The 26455-nt window shown below is 46.1% G+C and overlaps 3 protein-coding genes across 6 annotated transcripts in view; 2 read left to right on the forward strand and 1 right to left on the reverse strand.

Moving 5' to 3' along the window:
* LOC141121836 (uncharacterized) overlaps positions 1 to 2974 on the reverse strand; it is a 963509-nt gene extending 960535 nt beyond the window's left edge. For 2 of the 3 annotated variants that reach the window (XM_073611566.1, XM_073611552.1), the window contains exons 1-4: positions 2894 to 2974; positions 1583 to 1699; positions 1373 to 1496; positions 1159 to 1256 (exon numbers count right to left, since the gene is read on the reverse strand). In XM_073611566.1, coding sequence (XP_073467667.1) covers positions 1159 to 1256; positions 1373 to 1496; positions 1583 to 1699; positions 2894 to 2968 — 414 coding nt within the window. In that variant the 5' untranslated portion in view covers positions 2969 to 2974. The remainder of the gene's footprint in view (positions 1 to 1158; positions 1257 to 1372; positions 1497 to 1582; positions 1700 to 2893) is intronic. The other variant, XM_073611559.1, reaches the window with a different exon arrangement.
* LOC141121865 (uncharacterized) overlaps positions 1 to 26455 on the forward strand; it is a 306769-nt gene that overhangs the window by 125634 nt on the left and 154680 nt on the right. The gene's annotated exons all lie outside the window — the stretch shown is intronic.
* Positions 19700 to 26455, forward strand: part of LOC141121907 (uncharacterized) — a 41087-nt gene continuing 34331 nt past the window's right edge. The window contains exon 1 of the mRNA XM_073611663.1: positions 19700 to 19824. Coding sequence (XP_073467764.1) covers positions 19732 to 19824 — 93 coding nt within the window. The 5' untranslated portion in view covers positions 19700 to 19731. The remainder of the gene's footprint in view (positions 19825 to 26455) is intronic.

Genomic DNA, 26455 nt, shown 5'->3' on the forward strand with positions numbered 1-26455 from the left:
AAAGAAATCAGGTTTGTCTGACAACTTCTGTCTTTCATGAACCCATGCTGTCTGTTGCTTAAAATTTTTTTTTCCAGCAAGAACTCGTCTATGTGGTCTTTTATTAAACGCTCCAGTATCTTTCTGACTATAGAAGTTACAATAACAGCTCTATAGTTACTTGGTAAAGACTTTGATCCCTTTTTAAATATAGGCACCACGTTCGCCCTGCGCCAATCCAGTGGTACTATTCTCGTCATTAATGAGTCCCTAAAAATTAGATACAATGGCTTTGAAACTACAGAGCTCAATTCTTTTAGGATCCATGGGTGGATGCCATCAGGTCCAGGTGCTTTATCCAACTTTATTCTGTCTAAATAATTCTGGACCATATCACTTTTGAGCCATTGTGGATCATTCGGGGCTGTGTCATTACCACCCCCATTATGGACATAAGCTCCCCCATGCTTCAATATTGACACTACCGCCTTACTTCGTTGATTACATAGTACTACTCTTTGTTGAACCTGATGAAGCCTACCCTATTAGCTGAACACAACCCTCTCTCTCTGCCTAATTGCTTAAGTATAAAGTTGTCCACTACCTCGCCATAACACTCCCCCCCCCATGTACCTGGATCTGAAATCTGAACTCCATAACATATTGTCATAAGAATTCTGTTTTGATATATTTGTATTTACTAACGTTTTCTTGATTGTCATATTGTATATTGCATCAGCTATGCCTTATGATGCACTAATAAGTAAAAGTTTGTAAAATTAGCAAAAAACTTTAATATAAAAAACTTAAGTAAAAAAAAAACATGCTTTGTATAAATCAAAACTACCAATAATTGTCAGTCATCTACCTGATGATGGTGAGGGATGGTGTGACCTTCCTGTGTGGAATCCCGGGAATACAGAGGATGGGGACATCTCTCTGGTGGGTTTCTGTAGCTAGATGACTCCACCATGGTGTCCTGGTACAGATCTTTGTGTTCTTTTAGAGACTCTGACTCCTCCATCACCCCATCCTCATCATCCTCCTCTTTTATCTCTTCTTTAACTTTAGAATCTTTCAGGTTTCCACTCTGAATATATAATAAAAATGACATCAATTGTAACACTGCAGATAATGTACAGATCCTAATGATACTATCAGTGATTGTTCCTCATCTACCTGATGATGGTGAGGGATGGTGTGACCTTCCTGTGTGGAATCCCGGGAATACAGAGGACGGGGACATCTCTCTGGTGGGTTCCCATTACTGGATCCATCTGTAGGAAACACACACACTGACTAAATACATTGTTTCTATGTGTTTATCAGATGATGGGGGATCTAGGTGGACCCTCCGTACTGCTCTCTCCTTTACAATAAAGTCTCCTCTTACCCGGTGATGTGAGGGGCGGCTGATTGTCCATCATGACGTCCTTGTAGAGATCCTTGTGTCCTTCTAAATACTCCCACTCCTCCATGGAGAAATAGACAGTGACATCCTGACACCTTATAGGAACCTGACACACACAATGATACAGTCACCATCCAGACACATCCCTTGTCAGTTACTGGATAATGTCCCAGAATTCCCAGCACCACTCACCTCTCCTCCATGATCTCTCTGGTGACTTCTATCTTCTTTGTATTTCTCTATTCTATCAGGGAGGGAGGTGAAGGCAATGTGATGGTCATATGATCTCCAGACTTCACAGGAGGAAAACTGTAGAATAGGAACACAAAAAGTAAAATTAAATGATATTCCCAGAATCCTCCTCACCTCTCCATTCAGGTCTCCATTTTATTAAAGCCCCACTGCATGCTGAGGTATAATTTACCCCCCAGGACCTCAACACTCTGCAGGTTCAAACCTTGTTGCAGGCATTCTGATGTCATTACATACAATGCAGGACCAACAGTCCCACTTTGGTAGTGAGGATGCCAAGGTTCCGCCCACATCCTAAGAGCATCAGAAAACAAAAAGAGATGGAGGGACATTGGGAGGAGGAGCTGTGAGGTCAGTGTGATGTCAAAGGACATATAGACTCTGGATGGAGGGACATTTGGATGGGGAGATTTGAGTGTCCCTCTATATGAGGCTCCCACGTCAACTTTGACCTTTACCGTACAGAAATCTGTCAGGAATCTGTGAAAGTAAGCTCTCATGTGATCAGGTAACATGCGGAGGAATGGAGTGTAAATAGCAGACAATTTTCTCCAGAGCTCCTAATGGTGGGGATGGATTTTGCTGAGTGCTGGTGCCAAGTTTCCACCCCCCAGGATCACTGCAGGTGTGGAGAAAAGCTGTGTAAGAGGATATGGAGGAGAGATGAGGAGGAGATCCAGGAATCAGGATAAAGGTCAGGACAAGCAACAGACGAGCCCATCCAAGAGATGAAGCCGGGGTCACTACACAGAAAATCAATCCAAGGAAACAACAGGCAGGACGAGGAATAGCAAGAAGGAGCTCAGAGACAAATGAGAATATTGCTCAGCCAATGGGAGATTATCTCAGCTTGACTTACATAATGAAGGAGATGAGGGGGAGGGGAGGAAGTCACTTAAGGTGACCATAGAGACATGGAAATTCAGCTGGTTCAGCAGGGATCGGTCACATTTCCATCCATGTGTGGTCACTGCCGGATAAAAGTCACTCCATCAGCGGCTGCAGCCAATAGCTTCATCACTGATCTGTGTATTCTGAGAGCGGAGGAGCGCCCCCCATTGTCAGAATACAATAGTGCAGCGGGGAGGATTCCCCCATCCCCCTCCAATGTGTGGATGGGGGAATCACTTCAGATTTTTTCCTCTCATCCCGCTGGATGAACGATAAAACTGAACCATGTATGGCCAGATTTGGAAGCAAAATATATTATTCATCAACTGATTCCCCTGAGGGGGTTAATCTGCATATTACCTCCTCTGCCGCCAGATCCTGTAGTGTCTTCTCTCTACGTCCTACCAAATTAAACGCCTTGTTTTTACCTGACATCACTTCCTGTCTGTATTCCATAGAGACTTTTTTTACTGGGTAGAGGTGAGATCACCACCTTGTGGAGCTCAGAGGAACTGCAGCTGAAGAAACATCTCATAGTGTGAACGTGGCTGTTTCCAAGTATAGACACTGACACTGTGAAATGAAGACACTGCAAGCTGTTTGAGGAGTCATGTTGAATTTTATAAGAGGAACAGCAAACACAGAACAGGAAACAGGAAGTGTAAGCAATGCAATATTACCATAGAGTATATTACAATAGAGTTACTGTATTAGTATAAGAACTCCATAACACCTCCCTTTTTTTACATTCAATCCAAAAATCTGTAAACAATCTAAAAACGGATTGTGAACAGTCTTAAACATAACATACTGTGTTTCTGGTAGATACATTACAGATTGAGTTTATTTGACTCTTATCAATTTCTGTGTGCGGTTTTATCTGAAGAAAATGCTGGTCTGTGACGTTTACATTGTAGACTGTGTGTTGTGCACATTCAGGTGTGCCACCTGCTACTGTAGCTCTGCTAAGAGTGTCACTAATGTATATTTCAGGTCCAGCTTTATAGACAACATTCAGGCAATAGTTTTGTAATGTTAGCAACATGCTCTGTAGGCGTTTGGGTGCACACAAAAGTGTTTTCTTGAAAATAGATATCAGAGGCTTATGGTCAGTTTCTGCCGGGATCTCGTCACGACTATAGAGGTAGTGATGAAAGCACTGGCAGGCAAACACAATGCTCAGACATTCCTTTTCAATTTGTGTGTAGTTTTACTCAGTAGGGGTCAGTGCCCTTGAAGCAAATGCGATCGGATGGCCAGCTTTCAATAGACAACACCCGAGTCCACTTTTTCTTTGATCACATTGAATAGTTACAGGTTCTGTAACATCTTAGTACTTAAGGATAGGTGTATCTGTGACCAAACGTTTGATTTACTGCACTGCATTATCTTGCTTAGGAAGCCAATGCCAAACCACATCCTTGTTCAGATGGCTTCTCAATGGCTCCCAGACTTCTGAGAGGCGTGGTGGGAATTTTGCTAAATAGGTAACAAATCCTATGAAGCGCTGCAGAGATTTCACATTAGATGGCTGCGGCTAATCCAGTATAGCCCTGATTTTTTTCTGGGTCAGCCTTCAAAACATCCAAAGATAGTATAAGTCCATGGAAGCGGACCTCTTTGACCTTGAATTGCATTTTCTTCAAGTCTTATGCCACGTACACATGATCGGAAATTTAGGCCAGCAAAAGACAGATGAGAGCTTTTGGTTGGAAAATGCGACTGTGTGTATGCTCCATCGGACTTTTCCTGGCCAAATTCCAGCCAGCAAAAGATTGAGAGTATGTTCTCAATTTTTTGGTCGGAAAAAGTTCCTGTCCGAAAATGTGATTGTCTGTAGCAATTTGACGTATGCTCGGAAGCATTGAACTTCATTTTCTAGGCTTGTCGTAGTGTTGTACGTCACCGCGTTCTTGACGGTCGAAAGTTCAGCGAACTTTTGTGTGACCGTGTGTATGCAAGGCAAGCTTGAGCGGAATCCCGTTGGAAGAGCCATCATATCTTTTTCTGACCAACATCCCAATCGTGTGTACGCGGCATTAGTGTCACCTGCCTACAATGATTTATCAATTCCAGCAGTTTGCCATCATGATCTTGCTCTGCTTCTCCTTCTGTATCCCCATAGCCTACCACAAGTATGTCATCAGCAACTGGTTCAATACCATTGAGTCCAGCCAATAGTTCATGTTGTTTATGTTGATGCATCTCTGGTGCAACTGAATCTCCAAAAGGCAGTTTGAGATACCTTTTCCTGCCCCAGGGAGTCCAGAACGTTGTCATGTAGCTTCTTGTAGTATCCAACTTACATTGCGAAAAATGCATCCCAAGCATCAACAAGCGTGAACAGTCGTGCCTTTGGCAACTTGTAGAAAACATCCTTGAGAGTTGGCACGATGTAATGATATCCTCTCAGTGCCTGATTCAAGAATTTGGGATCTTTGCATATTCTTAGCTTATCAGGTTTCTTTACAATCACCATATTACTTATCCAATCAGTTGGTTCAATCACTGGTGCTGAATGTCCATCAGCCTCATACTGGTCAAGCTGTGCCTTGATTGCCTGTTTTAGGGCCACTGGTACATTGCGTGGTACACATTGGACTGGAGGAAACTTGGGTCAAGGTGGAAATGAACTTCCCCTGGAACAGATTCTACAGGCCCAGTAAAAACATCACTAAATTCCTGTAATAGCTGTCGTTTTGTCAAGGACCCTTTGAATTGATTGTCCATCATGTGGAGCTCTGTGGAGATGGAGAAATGCATCAGCCCTAGATACTCACAGGTTGAGCCGGATAACAGTGGTTTTTGGCAGGCTGCCACAATTTCAATCTCTAGCTTGTGTGTCAGTCCACGAATGACACATTCAGTCCTGAAGAGTCCTAAAGATTTCATGATCTCACCCGAGTATAACTTCAGTTTGGTGTCCCTTGGCATTAGACATGCTTCAGGTGCTAACATCATTTTGTCCCTCAAGCACATGACATCACACGTCGCTCCTGAATCGAGCTGGCAAGATTGAGACTTATTATTTCATTTTAAAGTGACAAACCATTTCTTCCCTCTGGATTGCACAGCTCCGATCAATTCACTTCTGTTTATAACTTCAGTGAGGTGTGGCTCTTCCTCACATGCAGATGTGTCCTCCATGGTTTGTCATTTTCCTATTGATGGCTGTTTATTACTTGACAAACAAACGTTAGCAAAATGATTTGCTCTTCCACAAGACCTTCAAGACTTCCCATAAGCTGGGCACTGCTCTTTAGTTCTTTGATGCACAGTCCCACAATATTTGCATGCTGTAGGGTTGGCAGTATTTGTTCTGGATGGGCGCCATTGTTGCTGCTGTTTGCTCATGTGGTGTCGCTGCATTGCAATGTTTATGCTGTCGATCTGCTGTCTGTCCTGTTCCATAACCTTTAGGCGTCTGTCAGTGAGCTCTTCTGTACGGCACATTTCAATGGCTGTGTTTAACCACTTCAATACCGGGCACTTTCACCCACTTCCTGTCAAGGCCAATTTTCAGCTTTCAGCTCTCTCACACTTTGAATGAAAATTATGCAGTCATACAACACTGTACCCAAATGAAATTTGTATCATTTTTTTCACACAAGTTGAGCTTTCTTTTGGTGCTATTTAATCACTGCTGGGATTTACATTTTTTGATAAAAAAACAAAAAAGTACCGAAAATGTAAAAAAAAAAAAATGTTTTATTAGTTTCTGTCAGTAAATTTTGTAAATAAATATTTTTTTTCCTTCCCTGATGTGCACTGATGGGGTTGCACTGATGGGCACTGATAGGCAGCACTGATAGGTGGCGCTAATGGGCACTAATGAGGCAGCACTGAAGGGCACTGATGAAGTGGCACTGATTAGGTGGCACCAATGAAGAGGCACTAATATGCTGCACTGATCGGCACTGATAGGTGGCACAGATATGCGGCACTGATAAGCAATAATAGGTGGCACTGATAGGTGGCACTGTTGGGCAATGATAGGTGGCATGGATAGGCGGCACCGATGGGTACTGATGGGCCACACTGATGATCAGGCACTGATGGGCACTGAAAGGCAGCACTGATTGCCATCACTGATGGGCACTAATTGGTGTCACTGATGGGCACTACTGGGGCTGTACTGTAATCAGGGCATTGATGATCAGTGCCCCGATTACCTGTGTAGCACCCTGTGGCTTAGTCAGGGATACTCCTCAAAAATGTACTTGCCAGGAGTAGTTATCTTGGTCAATTGCTAGAGATCCATTGATTTCTCCCTAAGTTTGTCCTTGTTGTACTTTTCTCTTCTACCACTAGGTGGCCGTACACTTGGTGGTACTAGATATGAGAAGGACAACTCAAGGTCAGGTTATGGGTATGTGGGGTATCTCAGCCAATGGGCAGGGGTTTTCTTGAGTCCCTTGGCCTGCTGGGAGAGCCTATATATTTGGGTGGAGTCAGGTGATCTATGTTCTGTGCCTCTTGGACGGTTGTCTGGGTGACGTGTGTCTTATGCCCCGGGCTGCTAGACCGGAGATTGGGCCTATCTCGGGGACTTCTGGCTGCCAGGCTGTGTGAGGGTCTATCCAGAAGCAAGAGGGCAGCGCAGGGTTAGGATTGAGGCTTTCAGTCCAACCTGAAGCAACGGTTCTGTTGGCCAGAGAACCTGCCAGTGGTCAGAGGTAGAAGGGAAGCTGTCGCCACAAAGGGACCATCCACCTTATTACCAGGGACCACAGTGAGTAACTGAAGCAAGTACCTGAGCAGTATTCTCACTGAATGGGCACGTGGAGAATCGGGAAACTTCAGGCGGTGATCAAGTCATGGATCCAGCCAGCGGAGGTGAAGCTTGCAGAGCAGCCTTGTGTGTCAAGCCAGGGACCGAGCCGGCCAGCAGGGGTGAAGTTTGAGGAGTATCCGGAGTGCCAAGCTAGGGACCCAGCAAGGAAGCGTGGGTGACGCTTGTGGGAGATACCACCTCAAACCTTGGAGGAGCTCAAGGGATTCAGAGCCAGTGAATCGGAGGGTCCAGTGAGAGACCGGGAGCTCAGTGTTGAAGAACTACAAGAGGCAGTTGTAGTGAAGCTGATGGAACTGTTACGTTTGAGTTAGGAACTGTTAAAGACTGTTGCCATAGGAGACAGCATTCCTGCATGTGCAGATGTGGCACCTTCCTGGGGCCTTTCTCTGCACAGCTGTCCTCCTATTGAAGTCTCGGAGTCTGCCAATTGAATCTGCAAATACTTAAGGGTGTCCTGGCCCTAACCCTCTTTCCCCTCAAAATATAAAAGGGACTGTTAAGAGAAATAAAACCTCTTTTACAGAAGTGTCCGGCGCCCAATAACTTTATGCACCTTGCACCCACTATGCCTCACAACCCACCACATACAGAAGGATGTCAGCTATCTTTGGCCTGGAAAGATCTCATTAGACTGGACAAGGCCAGAGACCGTGCTATACCTGTACTTCTCTCCCCTGCGAGGAGATGCCACTGATTGGCTCTCCTCACCACACACTCTGTCATAGTGAACCAAGGAGAGCCAATAAATGGCACTTCCTTGTTTACATGTGATCTGCTGTGATTGGACACAGCCGGTCACATGGGTAAAGAGCTGCATCACCGGCTCTTTACCGAGATCAGGGTCGCGCTGTGTCCTAGGAACATGGCCCAACTGTGATCGCCACGCTGTGCGTCCGCATGGGCACGTAAGAGCGGTGGTTCTAGGGCACCACCATATGACGTCCCAGAAGGAGAGTGCATTCAGCCCGCTGTCATTTTACTATACGACGGGTGGGAAGTGGTTAAGGTAAAGTAGTGCTCTCTTAGAAGACTCCTGTGTATGCTCTCACACCTCATGATGAATGAATGAGGGATGGAGAGGGAAAGGGGGAGAGAGGAATGAAGGGACAGCAGCCCCAGATCCTACACAACAATAGAAATATGTGTATTCTAGAAGGTTTAACAATCAGCAGATAAAGATACTCCAAACACCTGGTGTTAACGCTTCAATCATCCCGGCACCATGATTGTTATGGTGTCAGGATGATTGAAGCGCATTATTTCTATTATTACATTGTACTATAAAATTAAATCATTCAACTCACCATAATGCCGAATCAGTGGGATCCCTGAGCGTGTCACCTGCCACGTCGCCTGCCACCAGCAGAGTCCATTCTTGCATCAGGTGCCCCCAGCAGAGTCTGTCCTTGTATCAGGTGCCCCCAGCAGAGTCTGTCCTCGCATCAGGTGCCCCCAGCAGAGTCTGTCCTCACATCAGGTGCCCCCAGCAGAGTCTGTCCTCGTATCAGGTGCCCCCAGCAGAGTCTGTCCTCGTATCAGGTGCCCCCAGCAGAGTCTGTCCTCGCATCAGGTGCCCCCAGCAGAGTCAGTATAGACCCCCTCAGTGCAGACCCCCTCAGTGCAGAACCCCCTTCATCAGTGCAGACCCCCCTCCATCAGTGCAGATCCCCCTCATTGCAGACCCCCCCTCTATTAGTGCAGACCCCCCTCAGTGCAGCCCCCCTCTATTAGTGCAGACCCCCCTATATTAGTGCAGACCCCCCTATTAGTGCAAACCCCCCTCAGTGCAGCCCCCCTCTATTAGTGCAGAACCCCCTTAGTGCAGACCCCCTCAGTGCAGCTCCCCTCTATTAGTGCAGACCCCCCTCAGTGAAGACCCCCCTCTATCAGTGCAGATCCCCCTCTATTAGTGCAGACCCCCCTCTATTAGTGCAGGCCCCTCTCAGTGCAGACCACCCCCTCCATCAGTGCCAGTGCAGACCCTCCCTCCCATAACGCCCCCCACCACACGTCCAGGAGCGGCCGGTGTTCTGCCGAGAAAGTTCCCCTCGGCAAGTAAGGACCCCCCTGTACTGCGCAGGCGCAGCACTTGCGCAGTACGAGCCAGCGGAATTAGCCGAGCTGAATAGCTGGGGAACTTTCTCAGCAAGACACCGGTGCCGTGTGTTCAGTGGAGAGGGGAGGGGCCGATCCGTGCAGCTAAAGAAGCCAATTCATTGGCTGCACGGATCGAGCCCCCTTCCTCTCTCCACTGAACACTAGGGGGAAGATCTAGCGGCGGCACTGGCGGCCATTTGGCTGGAGCCAGCTGCTCCAAAAATTTAAAAAACAACATTCCCGATTTTCCTGATGGAAATCAAGATTCGGAACAGCCTCCAATCGGGACGAGGGTCCAAAAATCGGGATTGTCCCGGGAAAATCGGGACTGTTGGCAACTATGAGATTGTACCTATACACATGTCTGTATTCTCCGCTGTGATGATCAGATTGTACCTATACACATGTCTGTATTCTCTGCTGTGATGATCAGATTGTATCTATACACATGTCTGTATTCTCTGCTGTGATGATCAGATTGTATCTATACACATGTCTGTATTCTCTGCTGTGATGATCAGATTGTACCTATACACATGTCTGTATTCTCTTCTGTGATGATCAGATTGTATCTATACACATGTCTGTGTTCTCTGCTGTGATGATCAGATTGTATCTATACACATGTCTGTATTCTCTGCTGTGATGATCAGATTGTACCTATACACATGTCTGTATTCTCTTCTGTGATGATCAGATTGTATCTATACACATGTCTGTATTCTCTGCTGTGATGATCAGATTGTACCTATACACATGTCTATTCTCTGCTGTGATGATCAGGTTGTACCTATACACATGTCTGTATTCTCTGCTCATGACTCTTCTCTGCTGTCTGCACTGCTGTGAGTTTCTCATACAACCCTGTAGCCAGGGAATAATCCTCAAACTCAGCTCTGGGGGAAGAATATCATTTATGGCAGCCACATACCTCCCAACCATCCCGGATTGCACGTGAAAGTCCCGCTGTGGGAGGTCTGTCCCGCGTCCCGGGCACCTTCATTCTGGGACAAATTCAATACAATGTCCCGGAATTGCCGATCTGCCGATCTGATGCCTCCCAAAAATTGCCGCCACATTGCCGCTGTCCCTTACTGCCCGCTGTACTAGTTCTGGACGAGACCGCTTCATTTCACCCCCAGATGCTGCCTGGCTCACTGCCAAAACAACTGGGCATGGCCCGCCTGGCGTCTAACAACCAGTGACGTCACAACGAGGGAGAGAGTGGAGCCTCAGCATCCAGTGCAAGCCGGAGGAGGATTCCTCCTTGCGCCTAAGCTCCGCCCCTGACCCTGCCCCCAACGCCGGGTCTTCCCTGAAGGCTGTTCCTGCGCTGGAAGAAAGGTAAGAGAAATGCTCCCTGCACTGCCCTGACTCTGAGTACGCTCATGGTCACTCTGCTCCCTCCCATACACTGCCCCCCTCCAGTCATGCTGTACAGTCCCCCCCATACTGCCCTCAACTACTCCCCAATATACTGCCCCCTCCCATCATACTGTCCTCCACTACCACCCCCTCCCATTATACTGACCCAATCCCATCATACTGCCCCCCTCCTATTATACTGCCCTCCGCTGCCACCCCCTCCCATCATACTGCCCTCTACTGCCACCCCTCCTGTTATACTGCCCTCTACTAACCCCCCATTATACTGCCCTCCACTAACCCCCGATATTATACTGCCCTCCACTACCACCCCTCCCATCGTACCTCCCCCTTTCCAATTCAACTGCTTCTGAGTGTGTATGAAGAGGCAGAGCTCTGAGTGTGTATGAAGAGGCAGAGCTCTGAGTGTGTATGAAGAGGCGGAGCCCTGAGTGTGTATGAAGAGGCGGAGCTCTGAGTGTGTATGAAGAGGCGGAGCCCTGAGTGTGTATGAAGAGGCAGAGCTCTGAGTGTGTATGAAGAGGCGGAGTTCTGAGTGTGTATGAAGAGGCGGAGCTCTGAGTGTGTATGAAGAGGCGGAGCTCTGTGTGTGTATGAAGAGGCGGAGCTCTGAGTGTGTATGAAGAGGCGGAGCTCTGATTATGTATGAAGAGGCGGAGCTCTGAGTGTGTATGAAGAGGTGGAGCTGTGAGTGTGTATGAAGAGGCGGAGCCGTGAGCGTGTATGAAGAGGCGGAGCTCTGAGTGTGTACGAAGAGGTGGAGCTCTGAGTGTCAATGAAAAGGCGGAGCTCTGAGTGTGTATGAAGAGGAGGAGCTCTGAGTGTGTATGAAGAGGCGGAGCTCTGAGTGTGTATGAAGAGGCGGAGCTCTGAGTGTGTATGAAGAGGCGGAGCTCAGAGTGTGTATGAAGAGGAGGAGCTCTGAGTGTGTATGAAGAGGCGGAGCTGTGAGTGTGTATGAAGAGGAGGAGCTCTGAGTGTGTATGAAGAGGTGGAGCTGTGAGTGTGTATGAAGAGGCGGAGCCGTGAGCGTGTATGAAGAGGCGGAGCTCTGAGTGTGTACGAAGAGGTGGAGCTCTGAGTGTCATTGAAGAGGCGGAGCTCTGAGTGTGTATGAAGAGGAGGAGCTCTGAGTGTGTATGAAGAGGCGGAGCTCTGAGTGTGTACGAAGAGGTGGAGCTCTGAGTGTCAATGAAGAGGCGGAGCTCTGAGTGTGTATGAAGAGAAGGAGCTCTGAGTGTGTATGAAGAGGAGGAGCTCTGAGTGTGTATGAAGAGGCGGAGCTCTGAGTGTGTATGAAGGGGCGGAGCTCTGAGTGTGTATGAAGAGGCGGAGCTGTGAGCGTGTATGAAGAGGCGGAGCTCTGAGTGTGTACGAAGAGGTGGAGCTCTGAGTGTCAATGAAGAGGCGGAGCCCTGAGTGTGTATGAAGAGGCGGAGCTCTGAGTGTGTATGAAGAGGCGGAGCTCTGAGTGTGTATGAAGAGGCGGAGCTCTGAGTGTGTATGAAGAGGCGGAGCCCTGAGTGTGTATGAAGAGGCGGAGCTCTGAGTGTGTATGAAGAGGCGGAGCTCTGAGTGTGTATAAAGAGGCGGAGCTCTGAGTGTGTATGAAGAGGCGGAGCTCTGAGTGTGTATGAAGAGGAGGAGCTCTGAGTGTGTATGAAGAGGCGGAGCTCTGAGTGTGTATGAAGAGGAGGAGCTCTGAGTGTGTATGAAGAGGCGGAGCTCTCAGTGTGTATAAAGATGCGGAGCTCTGAGTGTGTATGAAGAGGCGGAGCTCTGAGTGTGTATGACGAGGCGGAGCTCTGAGTGTGTATGAAGAGGCGGAGCTCTCAGTGTGTATGACGAGGCGGAGCTCTGAGTGTGTATGAAGAGGCGGAGCTCTGAGTGTGTATGACGAGGCGGAGCTCTGAGTGTGTATGAAGAGGCGGAGCTCCTGCTGGAACAGCGGTTGGAGGAGGAGTCTAGGAGGGAGATGACAGAAAGCTCAGCAGACTCTCAGGAGTGAGCGAGGAGGATCCAGTTCCTTTGCCATCGGAGGTGAGGAGAGTTTGAAGGATGTTGGTGACTCTGGTAGATGAAAAGCTGGGAGTCATATTGCTCTGGTGAGTGGGGAAGCACTACTAAGGGGGCGCCCTCACCATCACGTGTGTAAGAGGTGGAAGAAGGCGTGGCTACACTACAGCTGGCACAGTTTGGAGCACCGAGAACTTTACACCTTATCAACTTTTCATTGATTGGTGGATTGTTTTTTTTAGAAAAATACATTCATTGAAATAGATGCAAAGTGGAAGCAGTGGACTTGCAGAGAACACTATATTGAGTACAAAATATTATATGATTACATGAATTTGTACAGATTTTTAGTTTATCTAATATAGCAACAAATATTATAAGATTAAAGAAGTAGGTGTAAAGTGGAAGGAGTGGATCTGCAGGGAACATCATCTTGAGCACAAAGCACTTTATGTTGTATATGAATTTGCACATGGATCAGTTTACTTCATTTATTGATAAACACCATAAGATGAATGAAGTAGGTGTAAAGTGGAAGCAGTAGATCTGCAGAGAATATTATTTGAGCCCCTAGCACTTTATATATGAATGTCTCCACATATTTTAGTGTATTTGTGATGATTTATGGTCACACACAATAGGACAGCGCTGTGACACATAATGCTCTTCTAGTTGATAAAGGGAATACTTACCTTTGTTACAGCAGCAGTCCGGTATAAGTTATTTTTGTAGGTATTTGAGTTGTTACACATAGCGCGGGTTTTATTCTATTTATATTGGTGACATAATTGCCCAAATCTGGGGATCAGGAGCCATTTTCACCCTTTACTCTCGGCTGGGGTTCTTTGTATCCATATAACAGATGTTCTACATGACTAAATCTGCAATCAATTTTACTGCAAAATCAAAGGGGCCAAAATGTCTTCCCCCCGAGCAGTAATATATTTCTATCCCCCTTGGTGGGAGTGGAGATGACCCATCTATAAGGATATACAGTACATACACACACAGCACAAGGCCGTGTTCACACTATGAGATGTTTCTTGGGGCTGAAGTTCCTCTGATCTCCACAAGGTGGTGATCTCACTTCTACCCAGACAGGAAGTCTCTATTGAATAAAGACAGGAAGTGATGTCAGGTACACACAGCATGTTCCATAGGAAGTAGAGAGAAGACATTACTGGAAGTGGCAGCAGAGGAGGTAATAAGATCTTATTTTCTATTTACACCCAGTAACCCCCCCGTCATGTCCGTCCTCTTCCTCCATAGTCACTGTGATGTCTTTTATCTCCAGCAGATGATGATACACACATATATAGTGTGGAAATGTAGAATAACCCCGTATATTACAATGAGGGAATTTCTGGTCTGTACCACGAGGGGAGTTATTGATGTCAGTAAATGTCGGTTCCAGACATTGTATGTGGGGGGAATGAAATGATAATTAAAGGTTGGGATTAGGGAAGATTTCTGTAAGATTTTACACAGGAATGATCAGCGCCCCTCCAGAGACACTATGATGAGTCTCACAATAGGAGTCTGAAAGGGACTGGATATTGGGGGGATGAGATGATGAACCCGGAGGGGGGGGGCAATTTTATCAAAAAGACGTCCCACTATCCACTGTAGTATCTGCAGCCAGGACCCTTCTCTTCATTTTGGAGTTAAATTGTAATAATACGTGTTATTGTGTCCCCGATCACCTCCACACCAGTTATTGTGTCCCCGATCACCTCCACACCAGTTATTGTGTCCCCGATCACCTCCACACCAGTTATTGTGTCCCCGATCACCTCCACACCAGTTATTGTGTCCCCGATCACCTCCGCACCAGTTATTGTGTCCCTGATCACCCCCACACCAGTTATTGTGTCCCCGATCACCACCACACCAGTTATTGTTGCCCCTGTTACCCCCGCCTGCCACCTGTACCTGCCCTGGCCTGTTTATTGAACATGAGTCTGCCTGCTCGCTGAAAATGGATGAGCTCCGGCATGTTCACATGCTGCACGTGCAGAGCCCGCCAGGAAGTCGGCACGGCGCGCCTCTGCAGCCGCACATCGGGAAATGTCTCACTGCCTGTGATTAGCGCTGCGCAGTGCCGACTTCCTGGCGGGCTCTACACGTGCAGCATGCGAACACGCCGGAGCTCATCCTTATTGCTGAACTGACCATTCTGCACATCCCACTAACTACATATCTGGAAGACATCATGCCAGTGAACATGGCATTCTTGGGTTCCCATGGGCTCGCTTGACTTATAGGAACTGGGACAGCTATAGATGACACTACACTAAGCTATATTCCCTGATCACTCATACAGAGGTGACCATTACACTACATTGGTCTTTACACAATTGGTTGATTAGTGTAATACACAAGATACAATTAGCTCCATTCACTAAAGCAGATCACATGCGGTATTTAGGTGAAATGACACATTTCGCAATTACTGCATGTGATGCTGAAAATGTAAATTCACTTTCCCTTTATGCGGTATTTACCTCAAAAAGCAAAAACGTTCAGTAAATACCTCCATAAAACAACGTTAAAGTCAATTCACAGGAGGAAATAAAAATAAATGCATGTGGTAATGAAGTAGCGATCCAGGCATGCAATATTTAAGGAATGTGCGGCCGCTGTGTCCTTAACAACCATGAGTCATCTGCTGAATGTAAACAAATGAATTGCCTGCATTTAAAAATTAAGAAAGATAAAAAAACATGGGGTCTCCCCCAATCCATACCAGGCCCTCTGTCTGGTATGCATTTTAAGGGTAAACCCACACCAAATTAAAAAAAAAAATAAAAAATAGCGTGTGGCCCCCCACCAAAATCCATACCAGACCCTTATCTGTTACCTTATCTGCTCTGTTACCCTTAGCATGCAGCCCGGCAGGCCAAAAAAGGGGGGGCGAGTTCACCCCCTCCTGAACGATACCAGAGCACATGCCATCAACATGTGGGGTGCTTTGGGGCAGGGGGCTCCCCACTAGGCACCTTGTCTCCTTGTTGATGAGGACAAGGGCCTCTTCCCCACAACCCTGGCCAGGTGGTTGTGGGGGTCTGCATATGGGGGTCTTTTCGGAATCTGAAAACCCCCTTATGATGTAATCGACCCAGCATGCCATTGTCAATGGGGGCCAAGTATGGATTGGAGACCCCATGCTGTTTTTTTTTTTTTTTTTTTTTTTTCTTATTTGTTAAATGCTGGAAATTCTTTTGTTTACATTCTACTGTCAGTGGAGAATCCCGCTGACAGCAAATGACTCATGGCTGTTAAGGAAATGGCAGCTGCGCAATCATTAACAGCCATGACAGTTAATGGTTGTTAAGGACGCCGGCGGCTGCCCACTCTTTAACAACCAGCTGATTACTGCTTTTTAAGGACACTGGCTATAACCAGCTTAAAATTCCCTAAAGCTTTAACCACTTAACCGGTGCTGACCAGCCGCCGTCATTATACTGCCGCAGGTTGGCACGATCACGCGAACCATTGTACCTGTACATTCGCTCGTGGGATCGGGATAGCAGACAAGCGTACGCGCCTGCTGCACAGCGGGGGTGCCGATGCTCTGTGCAATGGTCGCGATGACCGTGGGACACGAGCGAGCGCGAGGGACAGAACACGTGAACACACAAATCCGTGTCCTGTTCTGAGAGCAGTGACAGATGGTGTGTTCCTATTAGCTAGGAACAGCGATCCATCGCTTCCTTTAGTCAGTCCCCTCCCCCTTCAGTTAGCATCACTTGCCAGGGAACACATTTAACCGCTTGATCACCCCCTAGTGTTAACCCCTTCACTGCCAGTGACATTTTTACAGTAATCAATGCATTTTTATAGCACTGATCGCCGTATAAATGCCAATGGTCCCAAAAATGTGTCAAAATTGTCCGATGTGTCCACCATAATGTCGCAGTCATGATAAAAATCAGATCGCCGCCATTACTAGTAAAAGAAAATAATAATAAAAATTCCATAAATCTATCCCCTATTTTGTAGACGTTATAACCTTTGCGGAAACCATTCAATATATGCTTATTACGTTTTTTGTAGAATAATACATAACGGCCTAAACTGAGAAAAAATTTGCATTTTTTTTTTTTTTTTTAAATGGGAATATTTATTATAGCAAAAAGTACAAAATATTGTGTTTTTTTTTTTTTTTTTTTTTCAAAATTGTCGCTCCTTTTTTGTATATAGCGCAAAAAATAAAAACCGCAGATCAAATACCACCAAAAGAAAGCTCTATTTGTGGGGAAAAAAGAACATCAATTTTGTTTGTGTGCAGTGTCGCACGACCGCGCAATTGTCAGTTAAAGCGACACAGTGCCGAATCGCAAAAAAATGGCCAGGTCATTCAGCAGCCAAATCTTCCGGGGCTGAAGTGGTTAAATATCACATCACTTAATAAAATAGTTTAAAGCGGTATTTTAGTAGCATTTTCTAGTGAATTGCAAAAAAAGTGAAAAACACTAAGCGGTATTTTAATGCAGTTCTTAAAGTGGTAGATATCACTTAGTTAATTGGGCCCAATGTCCGGTATATAATCCATTCAGACAGTGAAAAAGTCTCACACATGTGGTATCACCATACTCCGGAGGAGTAGCAGAATGTGTTTTGGGGTGTAATTCTAATGCCCTGTACACACGGTCGGACATTGATCGGACATTCCGACAACAAAATCCATGGATTTTTTCCAACGGATGTTGGCTCAAACTTGTCTTGCATACACACGGTCACACAAAGTTGTCGGAAAATCCGATCATTCTGAACGCGGTGATGTAAAACACGCACGTTGGGACTATAAACGGGGCAGTAGCCAATAGCTTTCGTCTCTTAATTTATTCTAAGCATGCGTGGCACTTTGTGCGTCGGATTTGTGTACACACGATCGGAATTTCCGACAACGGATTTTGTTGTCGGAAAATTTTATAGCAAGCTCTCAAACTTTGTGTGTCAGAAATTCTGATGGAAAATGTGTGATGGAGCCCACACACGGTCGGAATTTCCGACAACAAGGTCCTATCGCACATTTTCCATCGGAAAATCCGACCGTGTGTACAGGGCGTAAGTATGGCCATGGTGTGTGTGAGAAATATCATATTAAACTGACATCTTTGTGTAAAAAAAAAATAAATAATTTTAATTTTCTTTCCGCATTTTTCAACAACTTGGGACAATAAAATGAAGTCTTCAAAAGACTGACCATGCCTCTTAAAGAAAACCGTGGAGTGTTTGCTCTCCAAAATGGGGTCATTTTTTGGGTATTTCTAATGTCCTGGTGCTCCAGGGCCTTCATAAATGTGATGGGTAGTCAGGAAATTAGATGTGTAATTTTATATATCTAGAACTCCTGAAGGCGCTCCTTGGATTTGTGTTGGCAGGCTGTGAAAAAGTCTCACACATGTGGTATCACCATACTCAATAAAGGCAGTAAAGGTAAGTCATCACACATTTGATGGACTTGTGTCTTTTTTCAACCTCACCTACTATGTAAATATGTAACTATATAGGTATATTCATGCTGTGTGTTAGAAATATCTTATTATTTAACAACTTTGTGTAAGAAAAAAAAAAGAAAAATTTTCTTTCCTGCATTTTCAAAAACCTTGTGACCAATAATTACATTTTCAAAAAACTCACTATGCCTTTCATAAAATTTGTAGGAGTGTTTACTTTCCAAAATGAGGTCATTTTGTTGGTGTTTTCACTGTCCTGGCGCTCCAGGGCCTCCAAAAATGTGATAGGTAGTCAGGAAATTAGATGCGTAAATTATGCTCCTTGAAAGCCCAAAGGTGCTCCTTGGATTTTGGGTCCCTCTCACAGATGTGGTATCCTTACAGTTGGGAGGAATAGCAGAATCTGTTTTTGGGGTGTAATTCTAAGTAGGCCTATGCTGTGTGTGAGAAATAATCTGCTTCTCACACTTTTTGAAAAAAAAAATTACTAATTTAAAACAAAAAAAAAAGTTACAAAAAATGACAGCTTCAAAAAACTCACCATACCTCACCATACCTCTTACTAAACACCTTGGACTGTTTACTTTCCAAAAATGAGGTCATTTTGGGGGATATTTGTACCATCCTGGCATTTTAGTGCCTATTAGATGGGCAGTACATCAGGATTGATCCATTTTCAGATACATCCCATAGTTTGTAGACTCTATAACTTTCCTACAGACTAAATAATATACACTGATTTGGGTTATTTTTTTTTTACCAAAGAAATGTATCAGAATACAGTTTGGCTTTAATTTATGAAGACAATTATTTATTTGCAAAATGTTATAACAGAAAAGTTTTTTTTTTTTTTTAAATCTGAGTATTTTTAGTCTATATCGCAAAAAAATAAAAAATGCATTTCATTTGGGTACAGTGTCACATGAGTAATTGTCATTGAATGTGTGAGAGCGAAGGAAGCTGAAAATTGCCCCCCCCCCTCACATCTACATCTTATTAGGCTACTTTCACACTGAGGCGATTTACATGCGTTTTAGCGCTAAAAATAGCACCTGCAAAGTGCCTGTAAAGCCCCTCTCCTGTCACTCCAGTGTGAAAGCCTGAGTGCTTTCACACTGGAGTGGTGCGCTTGTGGGACATTAAAAAAAGTCCTGCAAGCAGCATCTTTGGGGCACTTTAGGAGCGGTGTGTACACTGCTCCTAAAGTGCCCCAGCCCATTGTTAAAAGCGTCCCAGCGCATTGTTAAAAGCACCCCGCTAGCAGCTGAAAAGCGTCGCTAAAACGACTGTAAAGCGCCGCTAAAAATAGCGGCGTTTTACTGCCCACTCCCCCCCGCCTCAGTGTGAAAGTGCCCTTATTGTATGACCAATACCATCCTAATATTTCTTTCTTTCATTTCCCAAAGTTATCCGCCTACAAGGAGACCTGTATAGATCAAATTATGGCACCAAGGAGGATGGAGGAGGACCGGAGTCACATGACTGAGAAGATACTAAACCTCACCCTGGAGATCATCTACCTGCTGACCGGAGAGGTGAGGAGGATTCTGGGAGGTCACATGACATCACTCTTATCTCTATTAATAAAACACAGACCTGACCGGAGAGGTGAGGAGGATTCTGGGAGGTCACATGACATCACTCTTATCTCTATTAACCACTTGCCGACCGCCGCACGCCGATGTACGTCCCTAATTTAAGGATGGATATCGTTGTTATGGTATCATGAGATCACTTTTATCAGCGGAGGGAGAGGGTCCTGCCACGATCCGGTGCCCTCCGCCGCTTACCGGAGCCGCAGCGGCGGAGGCGAACAGGTCTTCTCTCGTGTGAGGCATGGAGACGAGTGAAACGTCAAAATGTCACTTCTGCCCATACGTCTTAAAGGCACTTTTTTTGTTGTCATTTTTTAAAATGACAATTTTTTAAAAAAATTTTTATTACATTTAAGTCCAAATATGAGATCTGAGCTATCCTAGATAGCCTGATGAGGGAGCACGCATGCTCCGAACGCGAAGCACCGCCCGCCTCACCCCGCTCCCAGAAGTGAAGACGCAGGTCAGCACGGCGCTCCACGGAGGATCCATGACCGACATCTTGGCTGCCCAGAGGCTCTGAGGACCCTCGGCACCACCGGAACAGCTACCAGGACCCAGGTCACAGGACTCACATCCCAGGAACCCCCCCCACTGTCCCGGGACACCCACATCCCCCGAGAGCACGCGGATGAAACTACTTTATATGCTGGTTTTTAGCAACTCAAATGTGAGTGTTTTTATCTATTGTAATAAATAGTTTTAACATACATGCTGCACTTAGAGGGCGCCGTCCTTCTTTCTTTTTTATTGGGCACTAGAGGCTGACTGGTTACTTCTTAGTGTGTGGTGGTCCTTGTGAAAGCAGACACTGGGTCTCACTAAAAGGTCCCCTGTTTTTTTTTTTTCCCTTTTTGTCTTTTTTCACAGACTAAAAGCTCTTAGCCAAAAAAGAGATGTCCTTCTTGCAGGGCCAAAATAGGAGAAAATTGGAAAAAAGCCCTATGCAATGCTTGCATCACTTCTTCAGTTAAGGAGGAATCAGCTTCTGTTTGTGACGATCTGGTTGCCTCTGTAAAGAAATAACTATATGCCACAATTCAAACTTTTCGTGACTCATTAGTTAATCCAGCTGCTAGTCAGCCTTCCACTTCAGAGTCCTCCCAGGGTTCCCTTTCTATCCCGGTGTTGGAAGCTCTACCTGAAGACCTGTGACGGGAGGGCCCGTGGAACTCAGAATCTCTTGGAAAGTATGGGATGCCCTTGTTTCAGCTCCCCATACACCTCTTATGTCTAAGTCACCCTGTGCTATCCGGGCACAGGGTGAGTGAGAAAATATATCTTGGACTACTTAAAATGGGACAATAATATTTGTCCACAATATCTCCCAGGATGTATGTAGAGACTATTCTTGGTTTGATTGATTCTGAACTCAACATGTTAATTGAGTGAGCTAATCACATCGTCCTCTATACAATGTAGGAGACTGGCCGACTCCTATTGGAGCTTCTGCTATTGTGAGAAAATGTCCTGTGGTTGTACTTATGATAATTAACTCTGTTACTGTGTGAAGCTCGGTGCCCACAAGTCTGTGTCCTACAGGTCATGTCTCTGAGTCATCTGGTCTGGGCAAATGATTTAGTAAACTAGCTCATGTTAATTAGGTTACATTTGTATTGTTAGAGTAATACGAGCAGGAGGGGGGAACCTCATCTTCCCCTGTATATAAGATTGTATTCTGGTTCTAATAAAGATATAGTCCATGTTAGCATCTAAGCAAGTCTCGCCTTGTTTTATGCTTGGGAGCGGTTGGAATATCTGATATCTGTATCCAGACTACAAGGAAGTGGTATACTGACGGAAGCACTCAAGCGGAGTGTGGGACGTTCCGTGACATTGGTGGCAAGCACCGGGACGCTTCCTGCAGTCTGGGACATCCAAACTTCCACCTGGATCCTAGGTCCAGATAGCAGGAGAGGAGAGGAGAGGTACAGATACCAGCCGCCATGGAAGAGGAATTCAGAAGGAGGTTGTGAGAGATGCAGATACAGCACAGAGGACCAGTATCAGAGCAGGTGCTGCTGGGATGGTGTGATTCTATTTGCTGCAAACTCTGAAAAGAAGCGCTAGCCCGTGAGCAGCGACACCAGGGAAAAGTTCTCCCCTCCATCGAGGAAAGGTACTGGTCGCAGTACAGACTGCAGATGTGGTTTTTGGGAGAAAAACCACACAAGAAGCAGACAGCTGAATTAAGCAGGCTGGTCTGGGCAGAGATTTAGCTGGATGAGAGCTACAGAGCCCTCCGGTGGCATGTATCCCAAGCATGTCCCTGGATAGCAGATGACAGCCCAACGGAAGGCTTAAGCTACGGCGGCTTGGGACTGTTGTATGTGAAGCTGACAGGGGACTCTAACTTTGGGAGTGATTTGGAGTGGCGGTTGGACGAAATCATGGATTCCAGAGAAGGGCTACTGAACATTCTGGAAGTGCACTGGGCACAGGAAGATTTGGAGTTTCTGGCCGTTCAGGAATGGGAGCTGGAGATCGCCTACAGACGGCTGCTAGACGTTGCTCAGTGCCAGGGCTGGGCTCCCTTTGCCTGGGGCTATCAGGAAATACCAGTTGCCAACCCTGAAATCCTTCCTCAAGAGTCGGCAAGGTGGCAGAGTAATAGTGTGCTTTGCCAACCTGCCCCCGCAGCTATGGAGGCGGAGGTCTTATGGCGGATGCAGCAAGTGCTGACTGACCTTGATGATCCTGTTTCTGCATGGGATGATCTTGGATGGAGGAATGTGCCTGTCCAGCAGCATGCCAGAGAATCAGCAGTGGAAAATCTGGAGATTGCCATCCCCAAAGCTGAAGTGCTGACAACAGGGCAGAGCTCTGCTAACCTCTGCCCAGCACTGATAGCATCTTCTGGGTTCCATGGACAGGAGATGGTGAACCTCTATCCCCAGACACCAGTTGCAGAGACAGGGGATTTGATAGACTTTTCTGCTGAGGAAGAACAATCGGGTGAGCCCCCAGCAGAAGAGCTGGTATTAGGGCCAAACTTCACTGTGCTCTGCTCAGCACCGATAGCATCTTCTGAGTTCCATGGACAGGAGATGGTGAACCTCTATCCCCAGACACCAGTTATAGAGACAGGGGATTTAATAGACTTTTCTGCTGAGGAAGAACAACCTGATGAGCCTCCAGCAGAAGAGCTGGTATTGGGGCCAAACTTCACTGTGCTCTGCCCAGCACCAACAGTAGTATTTGTGGAGTTACAAGGAACTTCCCCAGTTGAAGCACTGGCAACCGGGCAGAGTGCTACCAACCTCTGCCCAGCACCGGCAACAACTACAGAGTTTCGGGGAGGCGGGGCAGTCGGCCTCCCTCCCCAACAGTTAGCCGGAGCAGATGGTGTGGGGTTTCCAGCAGAAGGGCTGGCAACAGGGCTGAGTACTGCTGGACTCGGCCCCCAACTAACAGAAGATGGATTTCCTGTGAAAAGTAGGGGATGCCCTTGTTTCAGCTCCCCATACACCTCTTATGTCTAAGTCACCCTGTGCTATCCGGGCACAGGGTGAGTGAGAAAATATATCTTGGACTACTTAAAATGGGACAATAATATTTGTCCACAATATCTCCCAGGATGTATGTAGAGACTATTCTTGGTTTGATTGATTCTGAACTCAACATGTTAATTGAGTGAGCTAATCACATCGTCCTCTATACAATGTAGGAGACTGGCCGACTCCTATTGGAGCTTCTGCTATTGTGAGAAAATGTCCTGTGGTTGTACTTATGATAATTAACTCTGTTACTGTGTGAAGCTCGGTGCCCACAAGTCTGTGTCCTACAGGTCATGTCTCTGAGTCATCTGGTCTGGGCAAATGATTTAGTAAACTAGCTCATGTTAATTAGGTTACATTTGTATTGTTAGAGTAATATGAGCAGGAGGGGGGAACCTCATCTTCTCCTGTATATAAGATTGTATTCTGGTTCTAATAAAGATATAGTCCATGTTAGCATCTAAGCAAGTCTCGCCTTGTTTTATGCTTGGGAGCGGTTGGAATATCTGATATCTGCATCCAGACTACAAGGAAGTGGTATACTGACGGAAGCACTCAAGCGGAGTTTGGGACGTTCCGTGACAAGACCCTTCAAACAGGGAAGAGCAGTCCCCCGCTCCTTCCGTTAAAGACTCGGAAGAGGAGGTTGAGGAGGCTGAAGCGGCCCCCTCTAAATTTAAACTATCCCTAGAAGAGGTAGATGGGCTCCTTAAAGCTATTCATGTTACGCTTGGCTTAAGTGAAGAAAGGAAGGAATTATCTCTTCATGACCGCATGTATGCAGAGTTAAACAAACCTAAGGGGTGGACATTCCTGGTTCATTCGGTCATCTCGGACACCATTAAAAAAGAATGTCAGGATCCGGAGAGAAAACACTTTTTTTCTAAAGCCCACAAAAAGCTTTTTCCTTTTGAGGGGGACCCTTCTGTGGTGTGGAACAAGGTGCCCAGGTTGGATGCTGCCTTCTCCCAGGTCTCAAGGTCCACAGACCTGTCTTTTGAAGACATGGGGGTTCTGAAGGATCCAATGGACAAACGCATGGATCTTTTGCTCCAGAGATCGTGGCAATCAGTCATGAGACATTTAAAGCCGGCAATGGCCACAACATGTGTAGCCAGGAATCTAGAATACTGGGTTTACCAGCTAAAATCGCATATAGTGGCAGACTCCCCCAAGCAGGAGATTTTAGATTCTTTTCCTACCCTGATCTCTGCAGTTGCTTATAATGCAAATGCCTCAGCCGAAGCAATTAAAATGTCAGCTAGATCAGCAGCTTTGACAAATGCGGCAAGAAGAGCTTTATGGCTAAAGACCCGGCCAGGTGATACAGAGTCAAAAAGCAAACTTTGTGGGATTCCCTTTCCGGGTGACCTTCCTTTTTGGCCCTGACCTAGATAATATTCTAGACAGGACTGCCGATAAAAAGAGGTCCTTCCCGGTCAAAAAGAAAAAGCAGGTCCCAAAACGTCTTTTTCAACCTCAAAAAGCTCAGGATCAAGACAGCAAGTTTCAGGGGAGAAGGAAAAATTGGTCCGCACAGAAAGCGAAAGGTAAAGGCGGAATTCTCTTCCGTCCTCCTACACAGACCGAGAAATCACAATGACTCGTCCCTGCGGATGGGCAGAAGACTACAAGAGTTTCTTCCGCAGTGGTCAGGGATAACTTCAAATCAGTTTATTCTGACCACTCTCTCGCAGGGCTACACACTCGAGTTTACCAAAAGCCTCCCAAATAAGTTTTTGATAACAAATACCCCACGGGATCCAGTAAGGGCCCTGTCCATGAAGTCCTCTCTAGAGGAACTGATGTAGCAGGGGGTAGTAATCCAAGTGCCACTAAAAGAACGGCTGGAGGGGTTCTATTCTCATGTCTTCCTGGTAAAAAAAACCGACAGGAAAATTTCTATTGATTCTCAATCTAAAGCCTTTAAACGAATCAATCCAATACAGAAAGTTCAAGATGGACTCAATTTTCTCAGTCAGAAACCTACTGACGCCGTGTTGCTTCAATAGATTTAAAAGATGCATATCTGCATATTCCGATCTCACCCCAGTCCCAAAGGTATTTCAGGTTGGCGGTAAGGATGGAAGGCAAGATTCATCATCTACAGTTCAGGGCCTTACCCTTCGGTCTGTCATCACCCCGAATTTTCACCAAGGTGATGGCAGAAGCCTTAGCTCAGCTTCGTCTTCAGGGAATCACAGTAATTCCTTATTTAGATGATCTGCTATTTTTCGCCCCCTCAGGGGAGGAATTGCAGAGCAATTTAGGCAGAGCAACCAGCCATTCCTGGGATGGATTCTAAACTTCCAAAAATCTTCCCTAGACCCATCTCATTAGATTCAGTTTCTAGGGTATATAATCAATTCTGTGGATCAAATGATATTTCTTCCTTTAGAGAAGGACAAATTTCACGATACATTGTCGGTACTGCAGACCAACCAGCGTCTGACGGTAAGACAAGTCATGTCAGCTTTGGGTGTCCTGACTTCATCAATGCTGGCCGTTCAGTGGGCAAGGCTACACTTCAGGTGTCTGCAGGCTTTTCTTCTGAGATCATGGGATCACAATTTGGAATCCCTAGAAACAGAGGTAAAAATTCCAACTCAGTTGAAGAGGTCACAATGGTGATGGTAGAGGCAGCATATCCTATCGGAGGGGTTAGTCTGGGCTTTTCCGGTCGAGAAAAGACTGACAACCAATGCCTGTTCCTGGGGTTGGGGGGCCCAACTGGGAAAGAGTTTCACTCAGGGGAACTGGTCCAAAATAGAGGCAACAAGGTCCTCAAACTGGAGAGAGCTCAAGGCGATCGCCTTAGCTCTGAAGTCATTTGCTCAGGATATTTAATCTCAATATGTTCAGATACTAATGGACAATGCCACGACTGTGGCTTATATAAACAGGCAAGGGGGTACAAAGAGCAAGTTGTTGCAAGTACTAGCCATGGATATTCTTCGGTGGGCAGAGGGACACTTGCTGTCTCTATCAGCAGTCCACCTAAAAGGGACATTTATTCTAAGGTCTGGAAGGTTTACAATACTTGGTGTAATTCATCTGCCCAGGACCCAGGGAGC

Source organism: Aquarana catesbeiana, unplaced genomic scaffold (assembly GCF_042186555.1).
Source record: "Aquarana catesbeiana isolate 2022-GZ unplaced genomic scaffold, ASM4218655v1 unanchor233, whole genome shotgun sequence".
Lineage (NCBI taxonomy): Eukaryota > Metazoa > Chordata > Amphibia > Anura > Ranidae > Aquarana > Aquarana catesbeiana.